The 12982-nt window shown below is 41.7% G+C and overlaps 1 protein-coding gene across 5 annotated transcripts in view; it reads right to left on the bottom strand.

The window, feature by feature from the left end:
* NSUN6 (NOP2/Sun RNA methyltransferase 6) overlaps positions 1-12982 on the bottom strand; it is a 67163-nt gene that overhangs the window by 1856 nt on the left and 52325 nt on the right. For 3 of the 5 annotated variants that reach the window (XM_082618456.1, XM_082618457.1, XM_082618460.1), the window contains 2 exons: positions 11007-11155; positions 557-682 (listed from right to left, as the gene is read on the bottom strand). In XM_082618456.1, the coding sequence (XP_082474582.1) occupies positions 557-682; positions 11007-11155 (275 nt within the window). Of the gene's footprint in view, positions 1-522; positions 683-11006; positions 11156-12982 lie in introns of all 5 variants that reach the window. The other 2 variants (XM_082618458.1, XM_082618459.1) reach the window with 2 other exon arrangements.

Here is a 12982-nt window from a genome sequence, read left to right as displayed (position 1 = left end):
TCTAGTCATAAATATAGTTTTAATAAAAACCAGAGCAGAAAGACAGTGCTAGGTAAAATAAAGTACAAGAAACCTTTTTAAATGTTCCCCATCTTATATAAGAATCCAGAAGGAAGCAATAATCCTGAACCATTTTCCCCTCTTGGCTAGTCTTTTGATATCCCAGTTATTAATGCCTCTCTGGGCTTTGCTGAGATATGAGAAAACTGCTCAAAAATTATAGGACTGAGGGGTGGAGGAAGGGTTTTAGAAACAAAATTGTGAGTAACATGAACAAGAGCCACAAGTCAAATAAACATGTAACAGAAATCCCCCTGAGCTCTGTGGCATTTTAACAGAACTATAGAGAGTGAAGGCCTGGAAAAACTGGGTCAGGATGTGAAAATCCTCTAGGGGCTGTGTGGAACAGCTCTCACTAGAGAAACCTTGTGTACCGCAAGATTTGTTTCAGAAGTTTTACTTGACACGTCTCTTCATATCACTCTCTGCGTTTATCAACATGCTTAAGTTTCCACGACTTACCGGATCACCCAGAGACAACGGCAATGGCCCTCACCTGGCGCTGAAGCTGAAGGTGAGGAAATGTCTTGAGGGCCCAGGCGACCTGTTCTTCATTTTCTGCTAGGGTGACAGTGCACGTGCTATACACCAGCACGCCCCCCGGCTTCAGCAGCTCAGCTGCCTAAAGACAGGTGTGATCGGATGATGAGTATCGCAAGAGCAAGTGAACATTTTAAATACAATGTATATAAACGTATACATGACATACATCTGTAAGTGAAACGATTCTCACAGAACATCTACTGCATGAAGATGCAAAAGACCTCAGATTTCTGGAAAGGCCAGAAAACCTCCACGTAACCAGGCAGGACAAAAGAAAAAAAAAAAGAGAGAGAGAGAGAAAGGAATCAGGACTGGACCTGCACCCCTGAGAGGGAGCTGTGCAGAAGGAAAGTTTCCTGCACCCTGGCAAGTCCCCTTATCGGCGGGAGGACCAGCCTGGATGGAAGGGGAGCTTTGGGGCCCCAGAGAAGAACGCAGCAACCAGTCAGCGGAAGGCAAAACGGACAGTGAGCTGCACAGGCGGTCTGTACCGCTGCCCTGCGCTCCAAAGCCTGAGACACTCAACTGCCGGTATGGGGAAGTGGGGCGCTGGGTGCTGAAGCTTGGGCTTCAGAGACAGTCCCAGGGAGAGGCCCGGGGTTGGCTGTGTGATGACACCTTGAAGAGGCTGGAGAATGCCAACTGAGGCTGCACTCAGAAGAAGCCTGGGCCCATGAGAGAGGGCAAGGCACCACTGTTGGGGGGGGGGGCACGCCAGGGGAGGGGTGGGAAAACTACAGGAGCATCTTTCCCTACACGCGCTCCAAGGCAACACGACACGGCCTACACAAGCTCTGGGGGCGGGCACGAGCCGACACTGCCATCATGGGCTCCAGAGGCAGGCACAGGCCACTACCACCAAGAGACCCACGAGTGGGCTCCTGTTGCCAACCCCCACCGCTATCCCCGGGAGCACGCAGGGCGCTGCTACCACTGGGAGACATGGGAGAGGGTGCCAACGGCTGCCCCAGCCGTACCGGGAGCATGCACAGGCCACTGCACCTGCACACCCCGTATCAAGTGGATAACGGCCAGCACACACTGAGGAAAGAGGCAGCAAGCATCCAGACTAAAAGCAGCCCTTGATTCCGGACAAGATGGCAGAGTAGAAGGACCTGACCTCACCTCCTCTCACAAAAACACCAAGATCACATCTAAATGCTAAACCACCATCAACAAAAACAGATCAGAACCTACCCAAAAAGACAGTTTGTTACAATATATCCACAGACAAAGAAGAAGCCACAACAAGACAGTAGGAGGGACGCTTTCACAATATAAGCAAATCCCATATCCGCTGGGTGGGCAACCCAAAAAATGTAAAATAATTACAGCGCAAGGTTCTCCCACAAGAGTTAAAGCTCTGGGCCCCTGGTCAGGCTCCCCAGCCTGAGGGTCTGGCACAAGAGGAGGAACCTCCAGAGCATTTGGCTTTGAAGACTAGCAGGGCTTAAGTGCAGGACCTCCCTAGGACGAGGGGAAACAAAGACTCCAGCCTTGGAGGGCGCACACAAGATTTCACATGCACTGGGACCCAGCGCAAAGCAGTGACTCCGTAGACACCTGGGCTAGACCTACCTGTGGGTTTTGGAGGGTCTCCTGGGGAGGCAGGGGTTGACTGTGGCTCACTACGGGAGCAAGGTCACTGGTGGCAGAGGTCCCAGGGAATACTGATTGGCCTGAGTTCTCCAGGAGGTCGCCATTTTGGCACCAAGACCAAGCCCTACCCAACAACCTACAGGCTCCAGTGCTAGAACACCTCAGACCATACAACCAGTGGGACAGGAACACAGCCCCAACCATCAGCAGACAGGCTGCCTAAAGCCATACTGAGCTCACAGCCACATCTAAACACACCACTTGACATGAACCTGCCCACCGGAGGGACGAGACCCAGCTCCACCCACCAGTGGGCACCTCCCACCAGGAAGCCTGCACAAGCCCCAGGACCAACCTCACCCACCAGGGGGGAGACACCAGGAGCAAGAGGAGCTACAGTCCTGCAGCCTAAGAAACGGAGACACAAACACATACAGTCAGAGAAAATGAGATGGCAGAGAAATATGTTCCAGAATAAGGAACAAGATAAAAACCAAAAAGAAAAACTAAGTGAAGTGGAGACAGGCAATCTACCGGAGAAAGAATTTACAGTAACAATAGTAGAGATGATCCAAGATCTCGGAAAAAGAACGGAGGCACAGACCAAGAAGACAGAAGAAATGTTTAACAAAGAGCTAGAAGACTTACAGGACAAACAGAGATGAACAATACAATAACTGCAATGAAAAATACACTAGAAGGAATCAATAAAAGAAAAAATGAGGCAGAAGAACAAATAAGTGAGCTGGAAGACAGTGGTAGAAATCACTGCCACAGAACAGAATAAAGAAAAAAGAATGAAAGGAAATTAGGACAATTTCAGAGACCTCTGAGCCAATATTAAATGAACCAACATTCACATTATAGGGGTCTGAGAAGGAGAAGAGAGAGGGAAAGGGCCTGAGAAAATATTTGAAGAGATTATAGCCAAAAACTTCCCTGACGTGAGAAAGGAAACACTCACTCAAGTCCAGGAAGCGCTGAGAGTCCCATACAAGATTAACCCAAGGAGGAACATGCCAAGACACACATTAATCAAACTGACAAAAATTAAAGACAATGAAAAAATATTAAAAGGAACAAATAACATAAAAAGGAATCCCCAGAAGGTTATCAGCAGATTTTTCAGCAGAAACTCTGCAAGTCAGAAGGGAGAGGCACAATATACTTAAAGTGATGAAAGGGAAAAACCTACTACAAGAATACTTCACGCAGCAATGCCCTCATTCAGATAGAACATTCAGATTTGATGGAGAAATCAAAAGCTTCAGAGACAAGCAACAGCTAAGAGAATTCAGCACCACCAGACCAGCTTTACAACAAATGCTAAAGGAAATTCTCTAGACAGAAAAGAAAAGGCCATAAGTAGAAATAAGAAAATTACAAATGGAAAAGCTCACTGGTAAAGGCAAACATAAAGTAACGGTAGGAAATCATCCACACACAAGTATGATATCCAAACCAGCAGTCGTGAGGACAGTAGAAATGCAGGATATTGGAAATGTACTGGAAATTAAGAGACCAGCAACTTAAAACAACCTTGTATATATATAAACTGCTGTATCAGAAACTCACGGGAACCACAAACCAAAAATCTACAATAGACACACAAAAAAAGAAAAAGCAATCCAAACACAACACTAAAGATAGCCATCAAATCACAAGAGAACAAAAGAGGAAGGGAAGAAAAAAGACCTACAAAAACAAATTCAAAACAATTAACAAAAATGGCAACAAGAACACATTATCGATAATTACCTTAAATGTAAATGGATTAAATGCTCCAACCAAAAGACACAGACTGGCTGAATGGATACAAAAACAAGACCGATATATATACTGTCTACAAGAGAACCACCTCAGATCTAAGGACATATACAGACTGAAAGTGAGAGGATGGAAAAAGGTATTCCATGTAAATGGAAATCAAAAGAAAGCTGGAGTAGCATACTCAGACAAAATAGACTTTAAAATAAAGACTGTTACAAGAGACAAAGAAGGACACTACATAATGATCAAGGGATCAATCCAAGAAGAAGATATAACAACTGTAAATATATATGCATCCAACATAGGAGCACCTCAATATATAAGGCAAATGTTAACAGCTATAAAAGGAGAAATTGACAATAACACAATAATAGTGGGGGACCTTAACACCCCGCATTCATCAATAGACAGATCATCCAGAAAGAAAATCAATAAAGAAACACAGGCCTTAAATGACACATTAGACCAGATGAACTTAATTCACATATATATAGAACATTCTATCCAAAAGCAGCAGAATACACATTCTTCTCAAGTGCACATGGAACATTCTCCAGGATAGATCATATCTTGGGCCACAAATCAAGCCTCAGTGAATTTAAGAAAGTTGATATCATATCAAGCATGTTTTCCGACAACAACGCTATGAGATTAGAAATCAATTACAGGGAAAAAACTGTAAGAAACACGAACACATGGAAGCTAAACAATATCTTACTAAAACATCAATGGTCACAGAAGAAATCAAACAGGAAATCAAAAGCTATCTGGAGACAAATGACAATGAAAACACGACAATCTATAACCTATGGGATACAGCAAAAGCAGTTTTAAGAGGGAAGTTTACAGCAATACAATCTTACCTCAGGAAACAAGAAAAATCTCAAATAAACAACTAACTTTACACCTAAAGCAACTAGAGAAAGAATAAACAAAACTCAAAATTAGCAGAAGGAAAGAAACCATAAATATCAGAGCAGAAATAAATGAAACAGATGAAGAAAACAATAGAAAAGATCAATGAAACTAAAAGCTGGTTCTTTGAAAAGTAAAATTGATAACCCTTGAGCCAGACTCATCAAGAAAAAGAGGGAGAAGGCTCAAGTTCATAAAATTAAAAAGGAAAAAGGAAAAGTTACAATGGACACCACAGAAATACAAAGAGTCATAAGAGACTACTATGAACACATATATGCCAATAAAATGGAAAACCCAGAAGAAATGGACAAATTCTTAGAAAGGTACAATTTCCCAAGACTGAACCAGGAAGAAAGAAAATATGAACAGACCAATCACAAGTACTGAAATTAAAACTGTGATTAAAAATCTTCCAACAAACAAAAGTCCAGGATCAGATGGCTTCACTGGTGAACCTTATCAAACGTTTACAGGAGAGTTAACACCTATCCTCTGAAACTCTTCCGAAAAACTGCAGAGGAAGAAACACTCCCAAACTCATTCAATGAGGCCACCATCACTCTGATACCAATATTTGTATGGAGTCACAAATGACCCCAAATAGCAGAAGCAATCTTGATAAAGAAAAATGGAGCTGGAGGAATCAGACAACCAGACTTCAGAATACAATACAAAGCTACAGTCATCAGAACGGTATGGTACTGGCACAAAAACAGACTCATAGATCAATGGAAGAGGATAGAAAGGCCAGAAATAAACCCCACATCTATGGAAAATTAATCTATGACAAAGGAGGCAAGAATACACTATGGAGAAAACACAGTCTCTTCAATAGTGGTGCTGGGAAAACTGGACAGCTACATGTAAAAGAACGAAATTAGAACATTCTCTAACACCATACACAAAAATAAACTCAAAATGGATCAAAGACCTAAATGTAAGGCCAGACACTATAAAACTCCTAGAGGAAAACATAGGCAGAACAGTGTTTGATATAAATCACAGGAATATCTTTGTGGACCCACCTCCTACAGTAATGAAAATAAAAACAAAAATAAACAAATGGGACCTAATTAAACTTAAAAGATTTTGCACAGCAAAGGAAACCATCAACAAATCGAAAAGACAACCCACAAAATGGGAGAAAATATTTGCAAACAAAGTGACCGACAAGGGATTAATCTCCAAAATATACAAACAGCTCATGCAGCTCTGTCAAAAACACAAACAACCCAATCAAAAAATGGGCAGAAGATCTAAACAGACACTTCTCCAAAGAAGACATTCAGATGGCCAAAAAGCACATGAAAAGATGCTCAACTTCACTAACTATCAGAGAAATGTAAATCAAAACTACAATGAGGTACCACCTCACACCAGGCAGAATGGCCATCATCAAAAAGCCTACAAACAATAAATGCTGGAGAGGGTGTGGAGAAGAGGGCACCCTCTTGCACTGTTGGTGGGAATGTAAATTGATAAAGCCACTATGGAGAACAGTATGGAGGTTCCTTAAAAAACTAAAAATAGAGTTGCCATATGATCCAGCAATCCAACTCCTGGGCATATATCTAGACAAAACCATAATTAGAAAAGATAGATGCACCCCAATGTTCACGGCAGCACTATTTACAATAGCCAGAACATGAAAACAACCTAAATGTCTATCAACAGATGAATGGATAAAGAAGATGTGGTGCATATATACAATGGAATATGACTCAGCCATAAAAAAAGAATGAAATAATGCCATTTGCAGCAACATGGATGGACCTAGAGATTATCATACTAAGTGAAATAAGCCAAAGACAAAAATCATATGATACCACTTATAAGTGAAATCTAAAAAAATGATACAAATGAACTTATTTACAAAACAGAAACAGACTCACAGACAAAAACAAACTTATGGTTACCAAAGGGGAAAGGTGGCAGGGAGGGATGAATTAGGAGTTTGAAATTAACATATATACACTACCATATATATAAATAGATAATCAACAAGGACCTACTGTATAGCACAGGGAACTCTACTCAATATTCTGTAATAACCTATACATGGGAAAAGAATCTGAAGAAGAATGGATATATGTATATGTGTAAATGAATCACTTTGCTGCACACTTGAAACTAACACAACATTGTAAATAAACTATACTCCAATATAAAATAAAAATTTAAAAACAAAAAAAGATACACGCACCCCAGTGTTCACAGCAGCACCATTTACAATAGCCAAGACATGGAAGCCACCTAAATGTCAATCAACAGAGGAATGGATAAAGAAGGTGTGGTATATATGTACAATGGAATATTACTCGGCCATAAAAAAAGAATGAAATAATGCCATTTGCAGCAACATGGATGGACCTAGAGACTATCATACTAAGTGAAGTCAAGTCAGACAGAGAAAGACTAATAGCACATAATATCACTTACATGTGGAAGCTAAAAAAAATGATACAAATGAACTTATTTACAAAACGGAAATAGACTCACAGACACAGAAAACATAGTTATGATTATCAAAGGGAATAACAGTATGGGGGAGAGATAAACTAGAAGTTTGGGATTAACACACATACACTACTATGTATAAAATAGATAACCAACGAGGACCTACTGTATAGCACAGGAAACTCTATTCAGTATTTTATAACCTATATAGGAAAAAAGTCTGAAAAAGAATGGATATATGTATAACTGAATCACTTTGCTGTATACCTGAAACTAACACAACATTGTAAATCAACTATACTCCAAAACAATTTATTTAAAAAAAAAAAAAAGACTCATGGGTAGGATTTATAAAGGAGAAAAGGACCATGATTCCTTTATATTATTCATGGTTTATTTTTTAAATGGGAAGAGTAAGTCAGGCTTGTTGTAACACACAACATGTATAAATGTGTACAAAATGAAGATGTATAAAGAAAAAAATATACATGTATGATACCTTTTTCAAGTTTCTGGGATAAATAAGTGATGGTCTGTATGACCAGGACTCTCTCTTTAATTAGAGTGTTCCAGGCCAGATGCATTTCATTATCTTGGAGCTGTTTTAGTCCATCTGGACCGAGACTTTCCCAAATATGATCATTCAGTTTCACGGCTTTAGATACCATTTTTATACTGAAGACTCACCAATTTACATTTTTAGGTGAGACTCCTTTTTGAATTCTGTACCCATATGTTCAACTGCATTCTCAATATTTTTACCCTCAGATGTGACACGTCCCAAACTGAACTCCTACCTTCTTCCTCTGAAACCTCCTGGAGCCGGATTCCCGTCCTCCCCGGGGCGCAGGCCCCAACCTCAGATTATCCTTCATGCCTCTTGCTCTTGCATCCCCAGTCATCAAGCAAATGCCATCAGCTCTACTTTCAAAATATATCCAGAGATTGGCTACTTCTCACCAACTTCCACTGCTATCATTCTGCTCCAAGTTTCGTGATTTTTCGCCTGGATTATCAAACAGTTTCCTACCTGCTTCATTCCCTGCCCTCCTACCATCTATTCTCAACACAGCAGCCAGATCGGTGCTTTTAAAACTGTCTCTTCTCAGCTCAAAACCCTTCCATGGTGAGTTCCCTGGTGGCCTAGTGCTTAGGATCCCCGGCTTTCAGTGCTGCAGCCCAGACTCAATCCCTGGCCAGGGAACTGAGATCCCACAAGCCGCATGGCACAGCCAAACAACAAAACAAAACAAGAAAACCCTTCCAACGTTCCCGTCATCCCTTGGAGTCAGAGCCCACGTCCTCAGAGTGGCCTTCGAGGCCCTGCGTACAGCAGGCCCCGCGCGGCCGTCCCTTCTCGTGTGCCTGGCGTGCCCTGCTTGAGCAGCACCGCCTGCCTCTGCTGTTCTGGAACGTGCACGGCGTGCCCCCACCTCAGGGCCCCTGCACCGGCCCAGACAGCTCTGCACCTTCCCTGCAGCGCTCGCTGCCTCCTCACCACCCTCATCTTTGTTTCTATTTCAGCGTCTCAGCAGCGCCCTCCCTGCCCAGCCCAGGTACAATCTTCAACTGTTCCAATCAGGCGCTCCCATCCCCCTTCCTCTCTGAAGTTCGCTTCACTGGGTCACTGCCTTGGAACACAAGAAATCTCTAACTCAACTAGCTGTTTATTTTCCTCCCCAGTTAGAACAGAAACCCCATGTCAAAGGTCAGGGGTTGGCTAGCATGTCACCGGCACCTAGAGTTGTGTGTTACATATAGGAGGTACCCAATGAGTATCTGTCCAGGAAATAAGGTATAATATGAAAATGAACTTGTTCCAAATAACTAAAGTTTCTCTTTTCAAATCCCCAGATTTTTAAAAAAATGTTAATGAAAATCTTAAAAAAAAAAAAAACATATAGTATGCTTTCTTAACCCTAGTACACTGATCAAAATTTAAACTTTGCTACTGGGTGCCAGCTGCTGTTCTAAGCACATTACACAGCTTTTCTCAACAAATCTTATAACTGCCATGAGAACGGTAGCCCCATCAGGGGGAGTCACCCTACCCACTTCTCCCACAAAGAAACCCAGGTACCTAGAGTAACTTATGTGGAGGCACTGGGTCCAGTCTCAACCCCTGCCCTCACCCTGTGGCACACCCACTGGATTCTACACTCTCTCTTGCACACGGTCAGCTGCTCCTTGTCACTGAGACCAACACATCTCCTCCCAGTCGCCTCTTAAAATGTCTTTTTGCTATGAGCTAAAAAGAACAAAAAGCCATGTCTCTTAAAACAGGATCCTAATTTTACCGTCACATCAAACTGGGTTGCAGCTATAAGCAAAGCTTCTTTTTTTGCTGCTTGCTGTTTTAACTTCCAGGATGTGTTCTCTGAAGACCCTATACAATAAAAGTTTAAACAATCCACTCTTAATGCCACTTTTGTGTAGGAAAGGAGACACCAGGAGTGCTGAGAAGAAATGTACTGAAAGACAGCTTCAGAGGTGGAACCATCAGAGCATACCCACTGTTGCTGCAGCTTGTGTATTTATAATTAGAGAACTGAGGGGACATGGTGGGGTCATCTCTGATCAAACGCTGTCTACATCCTATGAAATCATGTTGGCAAGACTGACAGAAATTCTCACATGTTCTATCTGGGCCTCTTCTGAAACATCCTGCAGACCAGTTAGATTTGCTACATTTTTACTGTCCTTCCATATCTGACACTGGATGTTGTCACTTCCCAATCTTATGAACGTGTTTGCCTCTACTGGATTTCCCACTTTTAATTCACTAAGATGATCCAAGAACCCTATAAAAAAGTAATTTATTTTATACCCAAATGTTTTACATCAATTAGCAACTATGTTAACAACCCTCCCCCCGCTTTATTTTTGGCCGCGCCGTGCGGCGTGCGGGATCTTAGTTCCCCGACCAGGGACCGAACCTGGGCCCCCTGCAGTGGAAGCGCGGAGTCCTAACCACTGGACCGCCAGGGAAGTCCCAACCACGCTCCATTTTTAAGACAGAGCAGAATGTTTGAAATTCCTTCAATGTCTCAGAGAAGAAATTCTACTATTGCCTGAGATGAAAGAGTGAGTCAACATAAAGGAAAACCAGGTCTCTGGTGTTCTGTGTGTGTGTGGTACAGTGTATATAAAATTTACCATTTTAACCATTTTTAAGTGTACAATTCAATGGCATTAAGTACAGTCACACTGTTTACAACCATCACCATTATCCCATCTCCTGAACTTCTTCATCATCCCATGAAACGGGAACTCCCCATTCGCTCTCCTGTCCCTCCAGCCGCTGGCAACCTCTATTCTACTTTCCGTCTCCATGAATTTGCCTATTCTTGATACTCATATAAACGGAATCACACACCATTTGGTCCTTTTGTGTCTGGCTTATATAACTTAGCATAATGTGTTCAAAATTCATCCATGTTGTAGCGTGTATCAGAATTTCATTCCTTTTGAAGGCTGGGTAATATTCCATTGTACGTACATACCACATTTTACTTATCCCTTCATCTGCTGATGGATACCTGGCTTTTTTCCACATTTTGGTTACTGTGAATAATGCTGCTATGAATACTGCTCTCAGTCTTTAAAAGATCAAGCTAGTAAAGGTCACCTTTCTTCCACAGCAAAAGGTTATCACATACCACAGTGAAGAGTTTTCGCTGTAATGGTTGATATGATGTCACTTCCTTCAAAGTCCAAGTACAAGCCATGTTTGGTCTCTGTCCCATTCCACTGCAGGGAGCATCCAGAAGAATTCGGTCAAAAGATTCTGGTAAGAATGGAGGTTCTCCTATAAAGAGAATTATAAACATTATTTGCTCTCTGCCCTATTAGGACAGAAAACTCTTGAAACAGATGCAATCATCGGAATTTAACATCATAATCTAGAATGGAAAGTAATGCATAACAATTCCATCAGGTAGCTGGTTAAGCTAACTGACTTACAGGTAAAAGAGGTTAAAGATGTGATTATTATAGGATTAACTGATATAGCGCAAGCCAAGGCCTAATCCAACAAGACCCGTACCCCCAATGTCAGAAGCCACACTTCATCAGAGCTAGGACATGAAATTAACTCCAGTCATTCTAAGAGCTGGTATTTTTCTTAGTAAATCTTACTGCAGACAGCCCCAGAAAAAGAGACTACCTTTTAGGTTCTAGGCAAACATCCTGGTTCTATGGTTCCTCGGCCTCCTTGCTTCTGTGGCCATCAGCAAGGCTATGCTCTAGAATGAGTCTACATAGCCCCGAATCCAATCTTCCACAGGTTTCCCTCTGCATTTGCTTACATAACTTTCTCCACTCCAGCTTCTCATCCACTTAGGGTTACTGGAGAAAATCATGAAACCAAGCGGGTCTGCTCATATATTTATAGTATCTAACTGTAGGCAAGATATTACTGCAGACTGCTTTCATGCAAAGCTAGCTGATCTCCTACGGTGCCCACAGCAGCGTTCTGGGTCTCACCCCAAGATAACCTGCTTTTCTGACTGCAAAACTGTGAGACACAAGCTCTTTATCAATTTAACTCATCTCCACCCACAACCATCCTTGCTTTCTTATCCACTGCGTCCAAAGAAATATCCTTCCAAAGTGAGCAATTATTTTTAAGGGTTTTAATACATACTGATAAAATCCTGTAGAAAGAGTATACGCAATTTACACTTCCAGTGTCATGAGTGTACTTTCCCCAAAATCCTCATCAAAGTTGATAATTATGTTATTGACCGTTTGTATTTTTTTGTTTAGATGGTCACATCGTCTTTGCTGGTTTTCTACTGAGACTTGTCTTTCTTGTATTGATTAGAAGAGCTCTTTGTACATCAAAAATAGTGATCTCACCTTTCTTAACTATTTTACAAATATTTCCCACTATTTGCCATCTGCCACAGGTTTTTTTTTTTACATACATAAATGTTGAGTATTAAATTTATCTTCCTTCTTCTGAGTTCTAGCTTTGCTTTCATGCTTTAAAATCTTCCCCATTATGAAGTCAAATAAATGTTCATCTATACCTGCTTCTAGTTACTTTCCATTTAATTCTTGACAGTAAACTTTAATCCATCCTAAAGTTACTTTTGTGTATAAACCTTTCCCCCAGCCCTCCAAACAAAAAAATCATCTTAGAGCTATTTATTAATTTACTTTTCCCTCTAGGTTTGCAATGCTAATTTTATCATATACGAAATTTTAGTATACATTTGAACCTATTTCAAGGACTATCTGTTCTGCTCCAAATATGCTAGTTATTAAGCTATATTCTTCTGAGCTCCAAGTTGACCCACCTCTACTCTGCTGTGTGATGCTGAGGGGGGAACTCTGTGAACTACAATTCTCCTTTGCCTGTTGGCTTCAAGATTCACCAACAGGAGGCAGAGAAGTGATGGGGGTGGGAAGAGGATGAAAGATAAAAGGGGTAGAGGACAGGACTTGATCCTTCCTGATGGCTTGCTGTTTCTGTCAAAACAATCCCAGTAACAGCCCTTCGCCTTGACAGGTACAGTTTCCAGCTTTTTCCCTTAAGTATCAGTATGAAGTGGACAGAGCCCTCTCTCTCAAGTTGTAAGTCTCAGCTCACTGCAGTCACCTGCTCTGGACCCTGAGTAGCACAGCAGCT

The sequence above is a fragment of the Mesoplodon mirus genome (genome assembly GCF_964341445.2).
Source record: "Mesoplodon mirus genome assembly, chromosome: 4".
NCBI classification, from domain to species: Eukaryota; Metazoa; Chordata; class Mammalia; order Artiodactyla; family Ziphiidae; genus Mesoplodon; species Mesoplodon mirus.
This window is presented reverse-complemented; position numbering and strand designations above follow the sequence as displayed.